Source organism: Hyla sarda (assembly GCF_029499605.1).
Source record: "Hyla sarda isolate aHylSar1 chromosome 1 unlocalized genomic scaffold, aHylSar1.hap1 SUPER_1_unloc_10, whole genome shotgun sequence".
NCBI lineage: Eukaryota > Metazoa > Chordata > Amphibia > Anura > Hylidae > Hyla > Hyla sarda.
This window is the reverse complement of record NW_026607571.1, coordinates 575741-602418: the sequence shown is the minus strand read 5'-3', so window position 1 is coordinate 602418 and position 26678 is coordinate 575741. Positions and strand designations below refer to the sequence as shown.

The 26678-nt window shown below is 43.3% G+C and overlaps 1 protein-coding gene across 1 annotated transcript; it reads left to right on the top strand.

The window, feature by feature from the left end:
* Positions 1-4355: 4355 nt before the first annotated feature.
* On the top strand, positions 4356-20424 carry LOC130297934 (gastrula zinc finger protein XlCGF26.1-like). The gene is made up of 7 exons (XM_056550782.1): positions 4356-4422; positions 6553-6679; positions 16700-16791; positions 16905-16980; positions 17088-17179; positions 17267-17390; positions 18112-20424. Exons 2-7 carry the CDS (start codon positions 6646-6648, stop codon positions 19680-19682), a joined length of 1989 nt encoding a protein of 662 aa, XP_056406757.1. The 5' UTR covers positions 4356-4422; positions 6553-6645; the 3' UTR covers positions 19683-20424.
* The last annotated feature ends 6254 nt before the right edge of the window (positions 20425-26678 follow it).

The window sequence follows — 26678 nt, the reverse complement described above, 5'->3', positions numbered from 1 at the left end:
ACTGTGGGGGGAACACTGCCTGCCTAATGTGGGGGAACACTGCCTGCCTAATGTGGGGGAACACTGCCTGCCTAATGTGGGGGAACACTGCCTGCCTAATGTGGGGGGGAACACTGCCTGACTAATGTGGGGATAACAAGAAAAAGGCAAAGTTGGGCCGTTGGTGGCGCTTCCTACATTCCCCCGGAGCTCCGCAACAGCTGATCGGTCGGCCAGGCTGTATACTTACGAGTAAGTATACAGCCTGGCCAACCGATCAGCTGTTGCGGAGCTCCGGGGGAATGTAGGAAGCGCCACCAACGGCCCAACTTTGCCTTTTTCTTGTTATTTACACTGCTGGGACATCACCTTTGCTCCAGAGGACCGTGGCTGCAGACCTGAGACATCACCTAAGGCTATCACAGAAGTTGTGCTCTCAGCACAACGAAAATAGGTGAGTGTTACAACTTAACCTGTTTTCATCTCACCTATAAACATCCTTCACTAGGGGCGCATATCCCTGTTTTTTTTTTCTACTTTTTCTATGACTAATGTGGGGGAAACACTGCCTGCCTAATGTGGAGGAACACTGCCTGCCTAATGTGGGGGAACACTGCCAACCTAATGTGGGGGAAACACTGCCTGCCTAATGTGGGGGAACACTGCCTGCCTAATGTGGGGGAACACTGCCTGCCTAATGATGTGGGAACTCTGCCTGCCTAATGTGGGGGAAACACTGCCTGCCTAATGTGGGGGAACATTGCCTGCCTAATGATGGGGGAACTCTGCCTGCCTAATGTGGGGGAAACACTGCCTGCCTAATGTGGGGGGAACACTGCCAGCCTAATGTGGGGGAACACTGCCTGCCTAATGTGGGGGGAACACTGCCTGCCTAATGTGGGGGGAACACTGCCAACCTAATGTGGGGGAACACTGCCAACCTAATGTGGGGGAACACTGCCTGCCTAATGTGGGGGGACACTGCCATTGTTGAGAGTGGCACTTGCCAAGGTAAAGCCGCGCATTTCTGAACTGGTCTCTGAAAGACAACACAGAAGTCACTGATCTGCAGGAAATATTCATTATTTTTTTGTGTGAAAATCCTGTTTTCATGGTTTTGTTCTTTGTTCTTAATGGTTTTGTTCATTTTGTGCCCCTATGTATAAATATATACTTATGTATGTACCTCCTATGTATAAGTATATACCTCCTATGTATAAATATATACCTCCTATGTATAAATATATACCTCCTATGTATAAATATATACCTCCTATGTATAAGTATATACCTCCTATGTATATACCTCCTATGTATGTACCTCCTATGTATGTACCTCCTAAGTATGTACCTCCTATGTATAAGTATATACCTCCTATGTATGTACCTCCTATGTATGTACCTCCTAAGTATGTACCTCCTATGTATAAGTATATACCTCCTATGTATAAGTATATACCTCCTATGTATAAGTATATACCTCCTATGTATAAGTATATACCTCCTATGTATAAGTATATACCTCCTATGTATAAGTATATACCGCCTATGTATAAATATATACCGCCTATGTATAAATATATACCTCCTATGTATAAATATATACCTCCTATGTATAAGTATATACTTAAATATATACCGCCTATGTATAAGTATATACCTCCTATGTATATATATATACCTCCTATGTATAAGTATATACCTCCTATGTATAAGTATATACCTCCTATGTATAAGTATATACCTCCTATGTATATGTATCTACCTCCTATGTATAAGTATATACCTCCTATGTATAAGTATATACCTCCTATGTATAAGTATATACCTCCTATGTATAAGTATATACCTCCTATGTATAAGTATATACCTCCTATGTATAAGTATATACCTCCTATGTATAAGTATATACCTCCTATGTATAAATATATACCTCCTATGTATAAGTATATACCTCCTATGTATAAATATATACCCCCTATGTATAAATATATACCTCCTATGTATAAATATATACCTCCTATGTATAAATATATACCTCCTATGTATAAATATATACCTCCTATGTATAAGTATATACCTCCTATGTATAAATATATACCTCCTATGTATAAATATATACCTCCTATGTATAAATATATACCTCCTATGTATAAGTATATACCTCCTATGTATAAATATATACCTCCTATGTATATACCTCCTATGTATAAATATATACCTCCTATGTATAAATATATACCTCCTATGTATAAGTATATACCTCCTATGTATAAATATATACCTCCTATGTATAAGTATATACCTCCTATGTATAAATATATACCTCCTATGTATAAGTATATACCTCCTAAGTATAAATATATACCTCCTATGTATAAGTATATACCTCCTATGTATATACCTCCTATGTATATACCTCCTATGTATAAGTATATACCTCCTATGTATAAGTATATACCTCCTATGTATAAGTATACACCTCCTATGTATAAGTATATACCTCCTATGTATAAATATATACCTCCTATGTATAAGTATATACCTCCTATGTATATACCTCCTATGTATATACCTCCTATGTATAAGTATATACCTCCTATGTATAAGTATATACCTCCTATGTATAAGTATACACCTCCTATGTATAAGTATATACCTCCTATGTATAAGTATATACCTCCTATGTATAAGTATATACCTCCTATGTATAAGTATATACCTTCTATGTATAAATATATACCTCCTATGTATAAATATATAACCTCCTATGTATAAATATATACCTCCTATGTATATACCTCCTATGTATAAATATATATATACCTCCTATGTATAAATATATACCTCCTATGTATAAATATATACCTCCTATGTATAAGTATATACCTCCTATGTATAAATATATACCTCCTATGTATAAATATATACCTCCTATGTATAAGTATATACCTCCTATGTATAAATATATACCTCCTATGTATAAGTATATACCTCCTATGTATAAGTATATACCTCCTATGTATAAGTATATACCTCCTATGTATAAATATATACCTCCTATGTATAAATATATACCTCCTATGTATAAGTATATACCTCCTATGTATAAGTATATACCTCCTATGTATAAGTATATACCTCCTATGTATAAATATATACCTCCTATGTATATACCTCCTATGTATAAGTATATACCTCCTATGTATAAGTATATACCTCCTATGTATATACCTCCTATGTATAAGTATATACCTCCTATGTATAAGTATATACCTCCTATGTATAAATATATACCTCCTATGTATAAGTATATACCTCCTATGTATAAATATATACCTCCTATGTATAAGTATATACCTCCTATGTATAAATATATACCTCCTATGTATAAGTATATACCTCCTATGTATAAGTATATACCTCCTATGTATATACCTCCTATGTATAAGTATATACCTCCTATGTATAAGTATATACCTCCTATGTATATACCTCCTATGTATAAGTATATACCTCCTATGTATAAGTATATACCTCCTATGTATAAATATATACCTCCTATGTATAAATATATACCTCCTATGTATAAATATATACCTCCTATGTATATGTATATACCTCCTATGTATAAATATATACCTCCTATGTATAAGTATATACCTCCTATGTATATACCTCCTATGTATAAGTATATACCTCCTATGTATAAGTATATACCTCCTATGTATATACCTCCTATGTATAAGTATATACCTCCTATGTATAAGTATATACCTCCTATGTATAAGTATATACCTCCTATGTATAAGTATATACCTCCTATGTATATACCTCCTATGTATAAATATATACCTCCTATGTATATGTATATACCTCCTATGTATAAATATATACCTCCTATGTATAAGTATATACCTCCTATGTATATACCTCCTATGTATAAGTATATACCTCCTATGTATATGTATATACCTCCTATGTATAAATATATACCTCCTATGTATAAGTATATACCTCCTATGTATAAGTATATACCTCTTATGTATAAGTATATACCTCCTATGTATAAATATATACCTCCTATGTATAAGTATATACCTCCTATGTATAAATATATACCTCCTATGTTTTGAATTTGAAAAAATCATGCTATTTTTCCAATTAAGGGGGGTTCGGTGAATGCGCATATGAAGCTGGGGGGGTTCAGGACCTGAAACAAGGTTAAGAACCACTGATCTAGATGCTGGAGGTGTAGGACCTGTGATGATGTCACAGTCATGTGACCAGTACCTGCGGGGGCGGAGCTCAGCAGGATAGAGGAGATTGTGGATCAAGGACCTGTGGGGATGGTCATGTGACAGGAGTGGGCAGAGCTCAGCAGTTGTAGAGGACATGTGACCAGAAGGGGAGGAGCTCAGTGAAGAGGAGACGTGGTGTGAGGTGAGTTTCTATGCAGAGGGTTTGTTACATTGTGTTGTTCCTCTCTTGTTCCTCCTGTCACAATGTAATAGTTCACACTTTATATATTGCCCGCCACCCGGCTTTATATACCGCACGCCACCCAGCTTTATATACTGCCCGCCACCCAGCTTTATATACCGCCTGCCACCCAGCTTTATATACTGCCCGCCACCCGGCTTTATATACCGCCCGCCACCCAGCTTTATATACTGCCCGCCTAATGTGGGGGGAACACTGCCAACCTAATGTGGGGGAACACTGCCAACCTAATGTGGGGGAACACTGCCAACCTAATGTGGGGGGAACACTGCCATTGTTGAGAGTGGCACTTGCCAAGGTAAAGCCGCGCATTTCTGAACTGGTCTCTGAAAGACAACTCCATTTCCACCATTGTTGTCCCCATCTACATTTCCACCATTGTTGTCCCCCCCATCTACATTTCCACCATTGTTGTCCCCATCTACATTTCCACCATTGTTGGCCCCCATCTACATTTCCACCATTGTTGGCCCCATCTACGTTTCCTCCATTGTTGTCCCCCATCTACATTTCCACCATTGTTGTCCCCCATCTCCATTTCCACCATTGTTGTCCCCCATCTACATTTCCTCCATTGTTGTCCCCATCTACATTTCCACCATTGTTGTCCCCCCATCTACATTTCCACCATTGTTGTCCCCATCTACATTTCCACCATTGTTGGTCCCCATCTACATTTCCACCATTGTTGGTCCCCATCTACATTTCCACCATTGTTGGCCCCCATCTACATTTCCACCATTGTTGTCCCCCCGTCTACATTTCCACCATTGTTGTCCCCGTCTACATTTCCACCATTGTTGTCCCCCCGTCTACATTTCCACCATTGTTGTCCCCCCCCGTCTACATTTCCACCATTGTTGTCCCCATCTACATTTCCACCATTGTTGTCCCCATCTACATTTCCACCATTGTTGTCCCCCGTCTACATTTCCACCATTGTTGTCCCCGTCTACATTTCCACCATTGTTGTCCCCCATCTACATTTCCACCATTGTTGTCCCCCATCTACATTTCCACCATTGTTGTCCCCATCTACATTGCAACCATTGTTGTCCCCCATCTACATTTCCACCATTGTTGTCCCCCATCTACATTTCCACCATTGTTGTCCCCCATCTACATTTCCACCATTGTTGTCTCCATCTACATTTCCACCATTGTTGTCCCCCATCTACATTTCCACCATTGTTGTCCCCATCTACATTTCCACCATTGTTGTCCCCCATCTACATTTCCACCATTGTTGTCTCCATCTACATTTCCACCATTGTTGTCCCCCCATCTACATTTCCACCATTGTTGTCCCATCTACATTTCCACTATTGTTGTCCCCATCTACATTTCCACCATTGTTGTCCCCATCTACATTTCCACCATTGTTGTCCCCCCATCTACATTTCCACCATTGTTGTTCCCCCCATCTACATTTCCACCATTGTTGTCCCCATCTACATTTCCACCATTGTTGTCCCCATCTACATTTCCACCATTGTTGTCCCCCATCTACATTTCCACCATTGTTGTCCCCCATCTACATTTCCACCATTGTTGTCCCCCATCTACATTTCCACCATTGTTGTCCCCCATCTACATTTCCACCATTGTTGTCTCCATCTACATTTCCACCAGTGTTGTCCCCCATCTACATTTCCACCATTGTTGTCTCCATCTACATTTCCACCAGTGTTGTCCCCCATCTACATTTCCACCATTGTTGTCTCCATCTACATTTCCACCATTGTTGTCCCCCCATCTACATTTCCACCATTGTTGTCCCCATCTACATTTCCACCATTGTTGTCCCCATCTACATTTCCACCATTGTTGTCCCCCATCTACATTTCCACCATTGTTGTCCCCCATCTACATTTCCACCATTGTTGTCCCCCATCTACATTTCCACCATTGTTGTCCCCCATCTACATTTCCACCATTGTTGTCTCCATCTACATTTCCACCAGTGTTGTCCCCCATCTACATTTCCACCATTGTTGTCTCCATCTACATTTCCACCATTGTTGTCCCCCATCTTTGGCGCCGCTCTATGTTATCGATGTCTTTTTGTAGGTGAGGTCTCCAGAACTGACCCCATTAGGACATCGCTGTCTATTATTCAGTGGAGGAGTTGGAGGACACAAGGATCTGTACCAGGACATAGTCATGATGGAGGATCACCGGCCCCTCACATCACAAGGTAAGAGACATATGGAGGAAATTCCAGGAGGTGTTGTCCCAGGTATGTAATAATTCCAGGAGGTGTTGTCCCAGGTATGTAATAATTCCAGGAGGTGTTGTCCCAGGTATGTAATAATTCTAGGAGGTGTTGTCCCAGGTATGTAATAATTCCAGGAGGTGTTATCCCAGGTATGTAATAATTCTAGGAGGTGTTGTCCCAGGTATGTAATAATTCCAGGAGGTGTTGTCCCAGGTATGTAATAATTCTAGGAGGTGTTGTCCCAGGTATGTAATAATTCTAGGAGGTGTTGTCCCAGGTATGTAATAATTCTAGGAGGTGTTGTCCCAGGTATGTAATAATTTCAGGAGGTGTTGTCCCAGGTGTGTAATTATTCCAGGAGGTGTTGTCCCAGGTGTGTAATAATTCCAGGAGGTGTTACCCCAGGTATGTAATAATTCCAGGAGGTGTTGTCCCAGGTATGTAATAATTCCAGGAGGTGTTGTCCCAGGTATGTAATAATTCCAGGAGGTGTTGTCCCAGGTATGTAATAATGGATTTATTATCAATATTATAAAATAATCCAGAAATCTTGCAGAGAATTCCTGTTCTGTCCTTGATGATAAGGAGGAGACTGCTGGGAAGTGATCTGTACATTATTACTGTGAGAGGTGACCCCAATAGGTAGAGAAGACAATAGGACCTCAGTCTCCTTCTCCCTTTATATAAGGAAGTCATAGGGACCTCAGCCTCACTCTCCCTGCATTTATAGAAGACAATAGGCGTTCAGCCTCCCTCTCCCTGTAGATATAGATGACAATAGGAGCTCAGCCTCCCCCTCCCTGTAGAATGACCTATGCACAGAGCATTCTAGGCGACACATTGACTTTATGGAGAAGAAACTATAAACCACAGAAGAATAAAGTCCTGTAGGGAGTGTGTCATGTGATCATGTGACGGCCGGGGAATGTTCTAGGATAAAACATTAGGAGGATCATGTACAGGAATGATGGGGGTCATTGTCCTCTGAGATGAATCTGACGCTGATTGTATGAGATGGTTTGTAGTAATGTCCGCCATGGACGTGGGGTCTAGTCAGGGCCCCGTATTATATTGTGTTGTCAGATCATAGTTTGGAGGCTGCTGTTAACCCTTTACATTCTATATAGATTGATAAAGGGGCGGATTAAATGGAAAAGAACACCCAGTGGTTCCTTTAAGGCAGGGGTATCAAATTATCTGGGGGCCACTGGAGGTAGTGGCTGGGTGAGGCTGGGCCGCATGCCCCCCTCACATATAATGCCCCCATCATGCGCCTCTCATCATCCACCAGCAACACCCCCTACCAGCAGTAGGACCCCCATCATCCTCCTGCAACACCCCCCCCTCCATTCCCCCCTACCCCCGTGTGGTAATAGCAGGAGCTGACGGATGATGGTGGTGCTACTGCTGGGAAGGGGTGGGGGTAGAGAAGGGAAACCCATTAGGTAGGCAGCAGTTTCCCCACATTAGGTAGCCTTAGCACAGATTCCCTACATTAGGTAGTGTAGTATAGATTCCCCACATTAGGTAGTGTAGTATAGATTCCCCACATTAGGTAGTGTAGTATAGATTCCCCACATTAGGTAGTGTAGTATAGATTCCCCACATTAGGTAGTGTAGTATAGATTCCCCACATTAGGTAGTGTAGTATAGATTCCCCACATTAGGTAGTGTAGTATAGATTCCCCACATTAGGTAGTGTAGTATAGATTCCCCACATTAGGTAGTGTAGTATAGATTCCCCACATTAGGTAGTGTAGTATAGATTCCCCACATTAGGTAGTGTAGATTCCCCACATTAGGTAGTGTAGTGTAGATTCCCCACATTAGGTGGCGCAGCACAGTTTCCCCACATTAGGTGGCGCAGCACAGTTTCCCCACATTAGGTGGCGCAGCACAGTTTCCCCACATTAGGTAGCCTTAGCACAGTTTCCCCACATTAGGTAGCCTTAGCACAGTTTCCCCACATTAGGTGGCGCAGCACAGTTTCCCCACATTAGGTAGCTTTAGCACAGTTTCCCCACATTAGGTAGCCTTAGCACAGTTTCCCCACATTAGGTGGCCTTAGCACAGTTTCCCCACATTAGGTAGCCTTAGCACAGTTTCCCCACCTGGACTGCACTACTTACATCTGCCAACATCATCGCACACGCTGCGCTGGACGTCGGCATCCCAGCCTGGTGTTTGTGATGACGTCACTCACTGCGCGCACCTCTGGCAGGAACTCCCCGCAGGCAGATGTAAGTAGCAGTTTAGTGACGGGGCAAGACTGGTTGCCCCGTCATATGTGCACTGGGTCCCATGTAGCAGTGTTTGCTGAAGTGTGTGTGAAGTCTTCAGGCATTTAGCCCTGCTTGCCTGAAGCAGGGCTAAATACCTGAAAAAAATCACCTGCCCGGCACCCAGAACTGCATGTGTCGGGTGATTAAAAATTCCAGATCCCTGGTGCGGGCCACAAAATTTTGTTCCGCGGGCTGGGAGTTTGAGACCCCTGCTTTAACCTCTTAAGGCCGCAGGGCGTACAGGTATACAGGCCTGGTCCCGGTATATAATGCGGGGTCACACAGTGACCGTCATACCGGGTTGGTCCCGGCGGCTAATGATAGCCGGGACCCTGGGCTAATAGCGTGTGGCACCAATCGTTGTGTCGTGCGCTATTAACCCTAAGTGAAAGCTTTCTGGCAGCTCAGTCTGGCTGATCGGGACCATCGCGATGTCCCGATCAACTAGCACGCAAGCGGAGGTCCCCTTACCTCCCTCCGTCGCGTCCGATCGGCGATTGATTGCTCCAAGCCTGAAATCCAGGCTTGAGCAATCGACTGCCTATAACACTGATCAATGCAAAGCTATGGCTTTGCAGGGATCAGTGTAAAAGATTAGTGTGTGTAGTGTAAACTTTTGTCAGCTGCATCCAATATCCTATTGGAGTACCTTCTTTCTTGCAGTTTACTCATGATCAGATTTTTGTGTCTCATACATAGTGAGCGTGGTATTGTTCCTTTTTAATCTTGTTAACTCGCCAATTGGAATGGCCCTGGTGGTATCCCTGGGATGGTTACTGTCAGCCCGTAACAATGTGTTTCCCATAATGGGTTTCTATAATGGGACTGAACAGTACCACCAGCTATTCCCACGAGGGTCACATCTAGAAGCGATAAAGAATCCCTGTAAACCTCAGAGGCGAATTTCAAATGAAAACTATTCCTGTTGAAATAATGCATAAGGTCTGGTATGGAAGATACATCGGAGCGCCAAACAAGGAGCACAACATCGATGTATCTTCCGTACCATTGGATGTAAGCTGCAAAGGGGTTGGAGTCCGAAAATACATAGAGAGAATCCCAATATGACATGGGGAGGTTTGCAAGCGACGGAGTGTGTCTGGGCTCCATAGAGACGCCACTTGTCTGTAAAAATAAACACCATTCAATGCAAAGTAGTTATGGGACATCAGAAACTAAGTCGCCTGCAAAATAAATTCACACAAATCTGGGGAATACTGGCTATGTTTGTGTAAATGGAATTCCAGAGCAACTAGTGCAACATCCCATGGGATGCTGGTATACAGCAAGGCGACATCGCATGCCACCCAGCTGTTTCCAGTATCCCATGGCACGCCATCCAGTTGTGCCAATGCATCCTTGGTGTCCCTCAGAAAACCGTGGACCCGTTGAACCAAGGGTTGTGACATTAGGTCGAACCAAGACGAAATTCTTTAGAGTAGTGATCCCCTTGAGGATACTATTGGACGCATAGGTGGAGGTGAAATACCTTTATGCGTCTTGGGTAGGCCATATAGGATTGGCGTGATAGGATGTGTAACCCATAGAAATTCCTTCTGGTTTTCCGTAATGGCTCCTAATGCTACACCTTCACATAATAATAATTTAGTTAGTGCTCTGGAAAACTCAGAATTGGGGTCACCAACCAGTTTCCTATATGTGGAGCTGTCCTCCAACATTTTAGACATTTGGTGTATGTATCGTGTCCATGACTGTTACAATACCGCCCTTATCAAACATTTTTATCATTATTCAGGGATTCTACTGCCAAAGGTTCACCACCTGTTAGATTACATCGTTTGCATTGGTCTGAGTAAATTTGGTTACCCAGAACAACAAAGTCCCGCATTACATGTTCTTGGAAAATTTCCATATGATCAGATGTAGATTGTACTGGGTAAAAAAAAAAAATGATTGGAATTACAGTGTACCATATTAGTGTGAACATCACGAACAATGTCCGTGTTGGAGGACTCAAGTTCCTGGAATGCCAACAATGACAATTGTTCGTGAAGGTTCATGCCTTTGAATTTGTTGGTCGTAGGTTGTTTTGTGCATTCATTGTCTTCACTCATAACACTATAGAAATGCTTTTTAATAGTGAGATTTCTAACAAACTTCTTAGCCTGACACATTGAATTGAAAACATTAAACGTGTTTGCAGAATTGAGACCCTTAAACAAAACCTTGATTTCGCCAATGGACATGGTGCTAGACGATAGATTCATGACTCCTTGCGTGATCCCGATTCCTGAGTTGACGACTGGTCCCACCGTTTTCTGGGATGTTTCCTACCGCCCCTTCGATATTTTTTGTGGCCCGTTGTGGCTTCTTCCTGCGGGGTTTGCGGTAGTAAGCAGGTTTTTTTTTTGGGTGTAGCAGTAGTAGCAACAACAGCAATGGTCAACTCTGGTTCCGAGTTGTCACTACTTTCAGACTCGAGCTCCGAAGAGCTAAACTTTACTTTTTGCTTGGGTTTGGGCATTTTAACTCCTTGTTGTTTCTTCAAAATGGAGCGGAGTTTATCTCCCCATTCCCACCTGCCCCACTCGTAAACCTGTTTCAGTTTATAGTCATTGGTGTCCCGTAATAATTTGATCTTATTGGTTTGCATGATATGATTCTCCAAGCGATCAATATTATCATTCATTTGTTGCATAAGAAGATCAAATTCAGGTAGTGCATTATACTGTGTAATCTCTTTTTTAGTTTTTCTATGTCGGCTCGCATAGCGTCCCACTTATTATTCTCATATTTCACATCAGTCCCATAAGAGAGAACAATCGCTCAATATCTCATTCCACTCATAAAGTCTTCACTAAACACTAGGGATCGACCGATTATCGGTTTGGCCGATAATCACGATTTTGGACGTTATCGGCAATTACCTTGCCGATAATGCCCTGGCCAGAGACGACCGTCGCCGCCGCTGCCCCATTTCCTCCCCCCATCCTCTGCCCGCATACTGACGCTGCCCCCAACCCCATCCTCTGCCCACATACCGCCGCTGCCCCATCTCCTCCCCCCATCCCCGGTGTTATAGTTACCTGTTCCCAGGGTCTGCGATCCTTCTGGCTCCTGCGCTATTGCTGTGCGCTGCCTAATGACGAGTGATGTCCCCAACGCGACGTCACCGTCAGTGCGCACAGTGACAACGCAGGACGCCGACGGAGCCAGAAGGATTGCGGACCCCCGGGAACAGGTAATTATAACACTGGGGATGGGGGCGGCGGCGGGATGGGGGCAGAGGATGGGGGGGGGCGGCAGCGATATGGGGGCAGAGAATGGGGGGGGCGGCGGCGGCGGTATGTGGGCAGAGGATGGGGGGGGGGAGCGATGGGTCAACTGTGGTGGTTAGACTCAGGACCACAGGACAGGCAGGGGTCTCTGGCCCGGCTAAAGCCGCTGCAGTTCATTTATTTAAAGCGCCCGCTTTAAATCATTGATCTGCAGCGGCTTCTGCCCCGCTGGGGGGGGGGGGGGGGGGTTGAAACTTATAAGTTATCGGCTAATCAGCCTGAAGGGTGACAGATTATCGGTGTCGCCCCTAAAAAAATTTGATATCGGTCGATCCCTAGTAAACACAATTGTAGGTGCAATTGTTATACGTAATCTATGGGGTATAATTCCCTTTTGCAGATAATTTGTGAGCATGGTTTGGTCCCACCATAAATGAGTTTCTTGGCTTAATAGTGACTCCAAGTTGTGCAGTAGGACCTTCAAGTTCACATCATTGCAAACTTGTGGCTGTGTCAATGGAAAACAATAGTGCGGCTTTCTGAGTGCGATTTCTTGGATCTTGAGACATTCCGAGCAATATTGACCTCTCAGACTTGCCTTGTGGGTTACAATCCAATCGCCATCCAATCCGTGACTGCGAATAAGATGTATGAATATCAAAATAATGCTGAACAGGAGGGAGCACGAGCTCAGTCCAAAAACCAAGGCGAACAGAGTGTAGTGGCCAGCTCACCTCCCGGAAACTCTGCACGGATCTGCCCGGACCGGGTGCGTGCAAACTGGAAACAAAGGAAGCGTTGATGAAGCGGAGTTCAAGCAAGCCCAGTCTTTACTGAAGATTAAAAGCAGTACACCAAACGTGGATGGATGGGAACAATGTCTGGACGCGTCCTTTGTCACCGATAACCAACAACTACCAACAACTACCAACAACTCCAATGGAAAAGGTGCAAACACATGTGCAATTAAAGGAGTACTCCGGAGCTAACCTTTTATGGGGGAATTGGACCATGAGGCAAAGTTATATAACATTCTAATATACTCACGTTTTCCATATGGTCTTCTTCCCGGTCTTCTCCTCGCCTTTCTCTCCGGCCGGAAGCTGGGCCTTTTGATGACGCTCGAACCTGTATTTCTTCTTGATCCCCCGCCATCTTCGCCCGGTGACTCATCGCTCCCATGAGTCACTGCGGGTTGCGCCGGCCTCCCCGCCCGGAGTCGGCTACTCCCCCAAAGTTAATTTATTCTGCGCCTGCGCAGTACTACGCAAATAGCGTAGGGCTAACACTAGGCTCCTATCGCTGCCTACGTTAGCCCTACGCTATTTGCGTAGTGCTGCGGCTTTCTTGTGACACCACTAGTGCAGTGTTTCCTAGAGATGAGCGAACTTACAGTAAATTCGATTTGTCACAAACTTCTCAGCTCGTGGGCTAGTGGGCACATGGATGGGTGGATCAGTGGGCACATTGATCAGTGGGCTAGTGGGCACATGGATGGGTGGATCAGTGGGCACATTGATCAGTGGGCTAGTGGGCACATGGATGGGTGGATCAGTGGGCACATTGATCAGTGGGCTAGTGGGCACATGGATGGGTGGATCAGTGGGCTAGTGGGCACATGGATCAGTGGGCTAGTGGGCACATGGATCAGTGGGCTAGTGGGCACATGGAGAGGGCTGATGAGCTGGGAGGGGGATAATGGGAGGTGATAACCACAAGGGAAGGAGCTGTGGGCGTCACTTTATTATAATTTATTATAATTTCCTGGGGGGGGGGGGGAGAGGAGGGGGAGAGAGCAGCAGCTAACAGGAAGCTGGCGCAGGGAGTCATGGGAAATGTAGTCTTTATGACATGGCTGCTTACTGCTACAGGTGGCAATTACAAGAGGATGGCTGGGCCAAATTTGAAAGAGCTATCAGATGAGGTAAACTTTTTTTTTTTAAGTACCAGCGCTCCGGGGTACTCCTTTTAATACAAACATTAAAACCATGTAACATCCCACTTCCAAAGCAAGTGAACTAGCACTGTTGTGGACGAGATCCATGCCATCCGGGATTATTCAGACTGGCAGTAATCTATTCCAAATGAACGTAAGAAAAGCCGCAGTCTAAGCATGACATAAGACCCTGTTCACACACTCCGCTTTGACAGTTGTAAATAAACCTACACAATTACTATAACAAGTGCAATGATTCCAATGACTGTCAAATAAAATGACATAAAAATGTTATAGCTCCATTGACTTTGAGTATGACCAACTAGACAAAGTGAAATCGGAGACTGACAGTAATGAGATCAGATCCTAATAATGCGAAAATAATAATTATTTTCTGATGTTGACTCCAGCCGGTTGTTCCACTAATGTTGTTTACATCGTTGAGCGCTCAATCTGTGCATTAGGGTATGTGGGATGCACTAAGCGCAAGTTTAAAACAAGAATTTTGGAGCATCTCAACAACATAAACAACTCCTCCTAGACGTAAACGCTCATCGGTATCTTCTCATTTTGCCAACATACATCATGGTTCACATGATGCGTTTTAACGCATACGCGATTGAAAAGTTTTTGCCGATGAGCGGGGAGGAGATCTGAGCAGAAGACTTCTCAAACGTGAAGCCTTCTGGCAATTTACTTTGAATACAATAATCACGTAACAAATCCCACGCCAACCATGAATAATAAAGGCAAGAAGAAAGCGTTGAAAGGATTTATTAAAGAGCAATAAAATCGCGTAAAATACAGCAAGAGAGGTGTTCCTGAGACCAGGAATAAAGAGACTAACACAGTATAATACTGGAACATAGGTAAAGGCTCACTAAAAATTGGAATAGTATTAGTTTACGTAGTAACGGTGCAAGTGCACACAATAATTACATAGTGATAAAACAGCATAATATTGCACATTATAAATACCCAGTGGCTGGAGGAGTAGTGAATCGTAGGCCCTTACTAACCGACGTTTCGCCAAGGGATTGGCTTCTACCGACGCTTCTACTGGCTTCTACCGACGTTTCGCCAAGGGACTGGCTTCTTCCGGGGCGTGACGCCCCGGAAGAAGCCAGTCCCTTGGCGAAACGTCGGGTAGTAAGGGCCCACGATTCACTACTCCTCCAGCCACTGGGTATTTATAATGTTCAATATTATGCTGTTTTATCACTATGTATGTAATTATTGTGTGCACTTGCACCGTTACTATGTAAACTAATAATATTCCAATTTTTAGTGAGCCTTTACCTATGTTCCAGTATTATACTGGCTTAGTCTCTTTATTCCTGGTCTCAGGAACACCTCTCTTGCAGAATTTTAAGCTATTTTATTGCTCTTTAATAAAGTTTTATTATTTTGGTAATCCTATCAACGCTTTCTTCTTGCCTTTATTACTTTGAATACAATTGAACCGACTGGAGTCAATATCAGAAAATAATAATTTTTTGCATTATTAGGATCTGATCTCATTACTGTCAGTCTCTGATTTCACTTTGTCTCGTTGGTCATACTCAAAGTCAATGGAGCTATAACTTTTTTTTATGTCATTTTGACAGTCAGTGGAATTATTGCACTTGTTATAGTAATTGTGTAGGTTTATTTACAAATGTCAAAGCGGAGTGTGTGAACAGGGTCTTATGTTATGCTTAGACTGCGGCTTTTCTTACGTTCATTTGGAATAGATTACTACTATTCTGAATAATCCCGGATGGCATGGATCTTGTCCACAATAGTTCACTTGCCTTGGAAGTGGGATGTTACATGGTTTTAATATTTGTATTAATTGCACATGTGTTTGCACCTTTTCCATTGGATCCTAGTTGTCTATAAAAACAGGTCGTTGTTGGTTATGGGATTACCGTTCGAAATGCGTCCAGCCATTGTTCCCATCCACGTTTGGTGTACTGCTTTTAATCTTCAATAAAGACTGGACTTGCTTGAACTCTGCTGGATCACCTCTTCCTTTGTTTCCACGCAACTCGTCCGGGCCGATCCGTCCAGAGTTTCCGAGAGGTGAGATGGCCTCTACACAGTGTTTGCCTTATATAGACATAGAGCCTTATCCCACATGGTCCCTGGTGGAGGAGACTTTGGAGCAGTCGTTTTCTTACTACAGAAAGTTTAATAGAAGACGAAGCCGCAACTGTGCGTTCCCTCTGTGGACATATAGAATCCTGTAATAAGGGATTAGAGACCAGATTTCTACCCCAGATGACCCATTTATTACCGAAATGTCTGTGTCTCCTCCACCTGCTGACAATGGATTCCCCTGAGGAAGGAGTGACAGCCGAGTCTCTGTAGGGACCAGCAGCTCCGGGCCTGGGATTTCACTGCGGGTCTGACTGGATTATCTGATGTTTTATCAGAAAGTGGGGGAGGGGCAGAATATTGTTATTGATGCCTGATAACTAACCTAGAGGTGAGAAGTGTATGATATATATAGATGGATATACAGGAGCTGATGTATTCATTCCCTGTGTGTTCCCTACAGATGGAGTCATTGATAGAAATCCACCCGAGAGGTGTCCCCGCCCTCTGTATTCCCAGGACTGTCCAGAGGGAAATGTCCCAGAGAAGCATCAGGTAGATGAGGCTGATCCTATATCTCTATAGGGGGGTCCTTATAGTCTCTCCATAATATGTCCATAAAGTGATTGACCCCAAAATCAACTTTTATTTTCTTCCTATCTCTTTAGGGTGAAGATCTGATGGATATTAAGGTTGAGGTTAAAACTGAACCAGAAGAGAAGGATTTCGGGGCCGATCAGCAGTGTAAGGAGGGGGAGACTTTTATTGGTGGAGGGTCTCCTAGATACTACTACACCCATCATCTGATCATCACATGGAATAATCTATTCATCACTGTGTGTTCTCTACAGATGGAGTCATTGATAGAAATCCACTCGAGAGGTGTCCCCGCCCTCTGTATTCCCAGGACTGTCCAGAGGGAAATGTTCCAGAGAACCATCAGGTAGATGACGCTAAAGTATTTCCAAAATATGACCAGAAAGTGATTGAGGTAAAGTTCTTTTTAACATTTTATTTCTTGTTTGTTTAGGCTGAAAATCTGATGGATATTAAGGTTAAGGTTAAAGATGAACCAGAAGAGGAGACGGATTTTTGGGCCGATCACCCGTGTATGAGGGAAGTGAAGGAGGAAATTCCAGGAGGTGCTACCCCAGGTATGTAATAATTCCAGGAGGTGTTACCCCAGGTATGTAATAATTCCAGGAGGTGTTACCCCAGGTATGTAATAATTCCAGGAGGTGTTGTCCCAGGTATGTAATAATTCCAGGAGGTGTTACCCCAGGTATGTAATAATTCCAGGAGGTGCTACCCCAGGTATGTAATAATTCCAGGAGGTGCTACCCCAGGTATGTAATAATTCCAGGAGGTGTTACCCCAGGTATGTAATAATTCCAGGAGGTGTTACCCCAGGTATGTAATAATTCCAGGAGGTGTTACCCCAGGTATGTAATAATTCCAGGAGGTGTTCCCCCAGGTGTGTAATAATTCCAGGAGGTGTTACCCCAGGAATGTAATAATTCCAGGAGGTGTTACCCCGCTTGTGTAATATTTCCAGGAGGTGTTACCCCGGGTGTGTAATAATTCTAGGAGGTGTTACCCCCGGGTGTGTAATAATTCCAGGAGGTGTTACCCCGGGTGTGTAATAATTCCAGGAGGTGTTACCCCGGGTGTGTAATAATTCCAGGAGGTGTTAGCCCAGGTATGGAATATTACAGAGGAAATTCAGAGGTTTCTTTAGGGGAGGCTTTACATTAACCCTTCAGGCCCCAGTGATCCCCTGTGTTATGACCATCAAAAACTGCAGCAAAACTTCATGTGTGTTTCCAACCTAATAATATTTTATACATTTCCCATAATCCATTTTTATCCCAACAGAAAATCCCAGTGATAATTCTGAGGAAAACTTCTTATTCCTGAATGACAAAGGAGAATATGAAGATATGATGGCGCGCTCCTCGGGCGTAGACCTCTTTACCCCTAATGACCAACCATACATTGTTACATCAAGGACGGACCAGAGAGTGAAGAAAAGGATTCAATGTGATGAATGTGGAAAACAATTTAAAAGAACCAGAGAACTTGTTAGACACGGAAAAAGTCATACAAAAAGTATAGAAAAGAAGCAGTATATGTGTTCAGAATGTGGGCAATCATGTAAATGTCAATCAGCTCTTAGTATACATGAGAGAATCCATACAGGAGAGAAGCCATTTTCATGTTCAGAATGTGGAAAATGTTTTAAAAGTAAGCCAGAGCTTGTTAAACATGAGAGAATACACACAGGAGCGAAGCCATTTTCATGTTCAGAATGTGGGGAATTCTGTAAATGTCAATCAGCTCAGGAACATGGGAAAAGTTTAAAGTGTGAGGAATGTGGAAGAGAATTTACAAGAAGATCAGATCTTGTTAGACACAGAAAAAGTCATAAAGAAAAGAAGCTGTATGTGTGTTCAGAATGTGGGCAATCATGTAAATGTCGATCAGCTCTTATTATACATGAGAGAATCCATACAGGAGAGAAGCCATTTTCATGTTCAGAATGTAGAAAATGTTTTAAAAGTAAGCCAGAGCTTGTTAAACATAAGAGAATGCACACAGGAGAAATGCCATATTCATGTTCAGAATGTGGAAATTGTTTTAAAAGTAAATCGGAGCTTGTTAAACATGAGAGAATACACACGGGAGAGAAGCCATATTCATGTTCAGAATGTGGGAAAAGTTTTGAAAGAAAATCAGAGCTTGTTAAACATGAGAGAATACACACAGGAGAGAAGCCATATTCATGTTCAGAATGTGGAAAATGTTTTAGAAGTATAACATATCTTCGTTTACATAAGAGAAATCACATGGGAGAAAAGCCATATTCATGTTCAGAATGTGGGAGATGTTTTACACAAAAATCAGTTTTAGTGTTGCATGAGAGAAGGCACACAGGAAAGAAGCCTTATTCATGTTCAAAGTGTAGGAAATGTTTTATAAGTAAATCAGATCTTAGGAGACATGAAAGAATTCATGCAGGAGAGAAGCCATATTCATGTACAGAATGTGGAAAATGTTTTACACAAAAATCAGTTCTAGTATTGCATGAGAGAAGGCACACAGGAAAAAAGCCTTATTCATGTACAGAATGTGGGAAATGTTTTAAAAGTAAATCAGAGCTTGTTATACATAAGAGAATTCACACAGGAGAGAAGCCGTACTCCTGTACAGAATGTGGAAAATGTTTTAAACAAAAATCAGTTCTAGTATTGCATGAGAGAATTCACACAGGCGAGAAGCCATATTCTTGTTCTGAATGTGGGAAATGTTTTACATGTAAATCAAATCTTGTTAAGCATGAGAGAAGTCACACAGGAGAGAAGCTGTATTCATGTTCAGAATGTGGTAAATGTTTTAGAAGTAAACCAAGTCTTGTTAAGCATGAGAGAAGTCACACAGGCGAATAGCTGTGTTCATGTTCAGAATGTGGGAAATGTTTAATAAGGAAATCAGATCTTGTTATACATGAGAGAATTCACACAGGAGATAAGCCATATTTGTGTTCAGGAAATGTTTTACATGAAGAAGAAATCTTATTACACATGAGAGAATTCACACAAGGGAGAAGCTCTATCAATATTGAGAATGTGGTAAATGTTGTTTCATATATATATATATATATATATATATATATATATATATATAAATCACAGACATGAGAGAAGTCACACTGGAGACTGATAGATGAAATAATAAATGATAAAAATCTAATAATATGGGGAATGGAAATATGAGATCTCAGGTAACAGTAAAATGTGATGTTTCTAAGTTCTGTTGTGAGAATTAACCCTCGAATAAACTTCATAATGAAACCTAAGCAGAAGCTAAAGCCAACATCATCTCTTGGTCATCAGCACCTGGGGTCATGTGACCTTTGTAGGTAAATAACGGTAATGAGAAGTAATATGTAATGCTATTGTGTATCATTTAGTAGTGACTTGTAGCTCTACACTACAGTATGATTGGATGATTTCTATGGATGATAATGATTGGTGATTACTATGTATTACCTCGGCCTCATTTCCATTAGAAATATTACTGATTGTATCTCATGTGTCACTTCTGTCCTATCAGGATCAGGACACTTCTGTGTTGTCACCAATAAGTAAAATCCTGTGTGTGAACCGGTCCCTATAACAAGAGGTTGTCCCTGTGAGTCCTTGTGGAGATGGAGAAGGGACATTCCTGGTGTTTCTCCAGACAGGGGTGCGGAGTGCTGCTGGGGAGACAGGGGTTTGTGGGGGCCCTGGCAGGGGGGGGGGGTATTGCTGTTATATATATATATATATATATATATATATATATGACCGGGCTCTGTCCCCATCATACAGGCTCCTGTCTCTGTCATCTGAGGAAGAAACATTTTCTCTCATATTCTGTTTGTTCCGTCTTCTGGGACGTGAGAGAATTCACACAGGAGAGAAGCCATTTTCATGTTCAGAATGTGGAAAATGTTTTTCACAAATTAACCCTTGTTGTACATGAGAGAATTCACACAGGAGAGAAGCCATATTCATGTTTATGATGACCACTATAACGTTATTTCTTATTTGAGGCTGTATTAGGGTCATTTATTGCACGGTGATCTATAGTTTTTGTACCTTTTTTGATCACTTTTATTCCATTTTTTTTTTCTGGGACTAAAATCTGTAAATTCTGATAGTTTTATATCTTATTTTATTTTTATTTTTTAAAGTATTTATTTTTCATTTTTCAATAAAAGAGAAAAAAACTCATATAACAAGACTCCAGGCGGCCACAACAGCGAAGCCCAAGCTACAAAGTAAAGGGAACAACATGGCGCAGGAAAGCCGCCATTGGGACACAAAACAGCAGTATGCAAGAGAAGTAGTCCGCCAGCTCGCCCAAACGTCCAGCCGATGCAAGGAAAGGTGCGGATTTCACCAGCCATAGAAGAAGAAGACTTCCAGCACGGAATGTTCTCAGGAACGTCAGACTTTATTAAAGGAGTACTCCGGAATAGGAAAATTATCATCCATACTACCAGCAGTAAAAAAAAACGGGTACATACCTTCCTTCGCTTCTCCGGTAACCGGCTCCGGCATCCGCCGCTATCCTCTTTCTGGTTGCCGGCGAGTCATTCTGCACTCAGCCGATCACCGGCCGCAGCGAAGACCCGACTCGGCCGGCGATAAGCTGAGCGGCAGTGTGACGTTTTCGGCCCCGAAAACATCGGGGACATCGGGAACGGTGACGCGTTTTGGTCCGATCACCGGACCTTACTCATACAAAAACAAGTTTAAAATGAGAACCTTATAGGCCGGGAGGGGAGGCTGACGTCACTCAACACCTGCCGAGTTCCGGTAGCCTAAACCCTTTACATCCCAGATCAAAGGATAAACATAAAATTTTGTTAAAACCACAGACGATAGAATATAAATACAACATATCACTAAAACATCACAATACATATGGTATATACTATATACAGTGGTCCCTCAAAATACGATGGTAATCCGTTCCAAATGGACCATCGTTTGTTGAAACCATCGTATGTTGAGGGATCCGTGCAATGTAAAGTATAGGACAGTGGTCTACAACCTGCGGACCTCCAGATGATGCAAAACTACAACACCCAGCATGCCCGGACAGCCAACGGCTGTCCGGGCATGCTGGGAGTTGTAGTTTTGCAACATCTTGAGGTCCGCAGGTTGAAGACCACTGGTAGAGGAAGTTGTACTCACCTGTCCCCGCCGCTCCGGACCGTCACCGCTCGTCACCGCTGCCCTGGATGTCGCCGTCCATCGCTGTCCCCGAGGTGTCCCCGACGCTCCGGCAAGGCCTCTGCTTCCCCGGCATCCTCGCTCTCCGTCGCCGCCATCACGTCGCTACGCACGCCGCTCCTATTGGATGACGGGACGACGTGATGACGACGATGGAGAGCGCCGACGATGCAGGGGATCCCGAAGAGGACGCGCCGGAGCCCCGAGGACAGGTAAGTGATCGTCAGCGGAGCACACGGGGCACCGTAAACTGCTATCCGGTGGCAGCTGAAGCAGTCTGTGCTGGAGGATAGCCGTTTATGCGATGGCCCCGACATACAAAAGCATCGGATGTTGATGCTGCCTTCACCATGTGATGGTCTCTGAGAGTGACCGTATGTGGAAATGATCGTATGTCGGGGCCATCGTAGGTCGGGGGGGTCACTGTATGTCATAATGTGGAAAGAAAAAACAACATGTAAATATCGCAAGGACTAATATAAGTGTGAACAATAACCTAGTATAATACACCCGTTAACCTCTTAATGACGCAGGGTTTTTCCATTTTTGCATTTTCGTTTTTTCCTCCTTGCCTTCTAAAAATCATAACTCTTTCAATTTTGCACCTAAAAATCCATATAATGGCTTAGTTTTTGCGCCACCAATTCTACTTTGTATTGACATTAGTCATTGTACCCTAAAATCCACAGCGAAACAGAAAAAAAATCATTGTGCGACAAAATTGAAGATGAAATGCCATTTTGTAACTTTTGGGGGCTTCCGTTTCTACGCAGTAAATTTTTCTGGAAAAATGACCCCTTCTCTTTATTCTGTAGGTCCATACGATTATAATGATCCCCGACTTATATAGGTGATTTTGTCGCACTTCTGGAAAAAAATCATAACTTCATGCAGGAAAATATATACGTTTAAAAATGTCATCTTCTGACCCCTATAACTTTTATTTTTCCGCATATGGCCCAGTATGAGGGCTCATTTTTTGCGCTGTGATCTGATGTTTTTATCGGTATCATATTTGTTTTGATTGGACTTTTTGATCACTTTTTATAAACTTTTTTATAGTATAAAAAGTGACCAAAAATACGCTATTTTGGATTTTGGAATTGTTTTGCGCTTACGCCATTGATCGTGCGGTTTAATTGATGATATATTTTTAAAGTTCGGACATTTCCGCACACGACGATACCACATATTTTTATTTTTATTTACACTGTTTTATTTATTTATTTTTTTAATTCAAGTAGAAAACAGACATGGTCGCACATCAACATATTGCATTTTGATCTATTTGCTTCTCAGCATAAATTCAAAAACTAACAGGTTGTTATTATACATTTTGATCAAAAGGTAGAAGCCCACTCGCCACGACAAGGCCACCTATCCAGAGTGGGTCCCTAACGTCCCTAGCATAAAATGGCGTAGCACTGGGTGGCGACCACCACCGCCGCAGCACCAGTGCCCACAGGGGGAACAACCCACTGGCAGAGCGGCCCCAATGCCACTCAAACCAGTCTCTGGGTCGCACCTCCCTGCAGACACGGCGCCACGGCAGCAACGGACACCGCACAGCACCACACCAGTTTTAATTTTTTTTTTGTATCGGAAAAGAGGGGTGATTCTGACTTTTATTATGGAAGGGGTTAAATGATCTTTATTAAAGGGGTTCTCCACCATAAGGTGATTTTAGTAGGTACCTGGCAGACAGTAATGGACATGCTTAGGAAGGATCTGCGCTTGTATTGTGGCTAAATGGCTATGTTGTGAGATTACCATAACACTGTGGCTAGCTGTTTGTCAACTGGTATTTCCTGTTAGAGTTTCCTTTTGCCTAAAAATCCCATAATTCCATTTTCCTCCCTCCCACACATCAGCCCTACCCCCACCCATTGAAACATAAATTAGCTGCATCCATTCAAAAGACCTGTGATTTTCAATCAGGGTGCCTACAGTTGTTTCATTAGTTGCAGATTGATCTCTCTTCCACCAAGCGATCGCTCCACCCATTGAATCAGACAGGCTCCCTGTCATCAGCTGACTAGTGATGTCAGGTCTCGGCCGCATTGCAAGCTGGGAAAAATCTGAGACAACAGTCATTTTGTATGCTGTTAAAAAATAAATATTGGGGTGAAAATCACAGAAGAATTGTGAGAAAACCGTCACACACAGGTACAGACACTATATTATGGACTACACTAACTTTACAGCCCCTGTAGTATAGTCAAATAAAAAAAAATTCCTGGAATACCCCTTTAACACTTTATTTTCACACTTTTCTTTTGCAGTGTTATAGCTCCCATAGGGGACTATACTACTGCACACATTGATCTACACTGATCACTGCCAGGCAATAGCCGGGCACTGATCAGTGTCATTGCCGCTTGACTGCTCCTGCCTGGATCTCAGGCACGGAGCAGTCATTCGGCGATCGGACAGCAAGGAGGCAGGTAGGGACCCTCCTGCTGTCCTACAAGCTGTTCGGGTCTCCGCGATTTCATCACGGCGGTCCTGAACAGCTCCACTGAGTTAACCGGCAATGTTTACTTTCACTTTAGACGCGGCGATCAACTTTGATTGCCGTGTCTGAAGGGTTAATACCGGGGATCACCTCGATCGGTGATGTCCAGTATTAGCCACGGGTTCTGGCCGTTGATGGCCACCGGGACCAACGCGATATGACGCTGGGTCAGTGTGTGGCCCCGCGTTCTATCTCGGGAGGCCGCGCAGGACGTATGCACACGTCATGGAAGGGGTTAAGATACAGGCATATAGGAATCAAACGATCAGATATGAAGTAAAAACTACGGAGATGTGTGAACAAGTATTTACTAAAAATTCTATTCACGGATAACAATCCCACTCCATAACACCGATGTAATATGGACATCAATAATGTATGATTATTCAAGCCATTAGGGACCCGGCTTCCTAATTTCAGGATCCAGAACATTCTTCAATCCAACAATTTTTGTTTCATGTCCGTCTCCCCCCCCCCCCTCAAGGGAAAAGTGACGCGTTCCAAACCCTGTAACATAAGGGAAGAAATGTCCTCCATGGCGCTCCGCACAATGTTTGGAGATCATGGAGACATTTCTTGAATGAAAATGAGCCATATCTGATAGGTGTTCATGTATACGGACCTTAAAGGGGTACTCCGGTGCTAAGACATCTTATCCCCTATCCAAAGGATAGAGGATAAGATGCCTGATCATGGGGGTCCTGTCGCTGGGGCCCCCCGTGATCTTGCATGCAGCACCCCGTTACAATCAGTCCCCGGAGCATGTTCACTCCAGGTCTGATGACTGGCGATCATGGGGCCGGAGCGTTGTGACGTCACTGCCCTGCCCCACGTTACGTCACGCTCCGCCCCCTCAATGCAAGCTATGGGAGGGGGCGTGACAGCTGTCAGCTGATGACTGCCGATCACAGGGCCGGAGTATTGTGACATCACGCTCCACCCCCTCAATTCAAGCCTATGGGAGGGGGCATGACAGCTCGCCCCCTCCCATAGGCTTGCATTGAGGAGGCGGAGCGTGATGTTACACGGGGTGGAGCCGTGACGTCACAACGCTCCGGCCCCGTGATCGCCAGTCATCAGACCCGGAGCGACCATGCTCTGGGGACTGATGGTAACGGGGTGCTGTGTGCAAGATCACGGGGGTCCCCAGCGGTGGGACCCCCATGATCAGGCATCTTATCCCCTATCCTTTGGATAGGGGATAACATGTCTTAGTACCGGAGTACCCCTTTAAGAGGATTTGTGGTACAACCCACATATTGAAGATGACAATCCCTACAGGCTAAAACATAGATGACATATGACGTGTTACAATTGACATGGGGGGGGGGGGGGATTCATCAACATCAGTGTATAGTAGAGCTTTTTTTTATCCCTTTCTGCTGCGAGTATTTGTCATTTACCTGCGCAAAATTTACTAAACTTTTGCACGGGTCTCTGTGAATCATGTGCAGTAATAGAATCCAGCCCATCTCAGCTCTTGAAAAAAATATAAGGCAGACTTGTACGTGTGCTCGAAGCTGGTGTATATTTGCGCAAGAAAATGACACTTGCGTCCTTTTTTGCGCCCAAAAAAACAAAACGCAGTTAATAAATTCATGTCTACAGGAAAAACAGCTCTACGGTACACCTGAAGGGTGACATCTTTAGAAAAAGACCCACCAAAAAAGACGCACAAAAAGAGCGCAGGAAATATCCTTGCGCAAGATTTTGCGCAAGAAAATACACCTAAAATGACTCTATATAGATTGATGATTTCATCACCCCACAGCATATGCATGTGCTATGTCCGCAGCGATATGACCCTTGATATCTCAACCAAGTGGGTTTAGTTTTTAGTCCCTCTACAAACAATCTGGGGGACAATTTCTGACCGATGGTGGGGGTCCTTCTTGAACTGCACCTATAACCATTTTTTAGTGCTTCCGTATACGTTGGGTCTGATGTGATAAGAGGCGTATACTTGTGTACGATTGCACAGATCTCCTTAAATTCCTCACTATACGTGGCGACAAATGTGATGGGCATAGTAGACTTCTCTCTATCCTTCCTGGCACTATTCTCCATCTGGATAAGTTCAGATCGTATCTTATTAGAGGCTTTTCTCCTGCCCCGATCTACATCCCACAGTGCATAGCCCCTAT

Bases quoted from the DNA above. Each gene is read 5' to 3' on its own strand.
- LOC130297934 (XM_056550782.1), top strand. From the start codon at position 6,646: ATGATGGAGGATCACCGGCCCCTCACATCACAAG. The intron at 6,680-16,699 runs GTAAGAGACATA...TGTTCCCTACAG, and splicing joins CCGGCCCCTCACATCACAAG to ATGGAGTCATTGATAGAAAT. The intron at 17,391-18,111 runs GTATGTAATAAT...TTATCCCAACAG, and splicing joins TCCAGGAGGTGCTACCCCAG to AAAATCCCAGTGATAATTCT.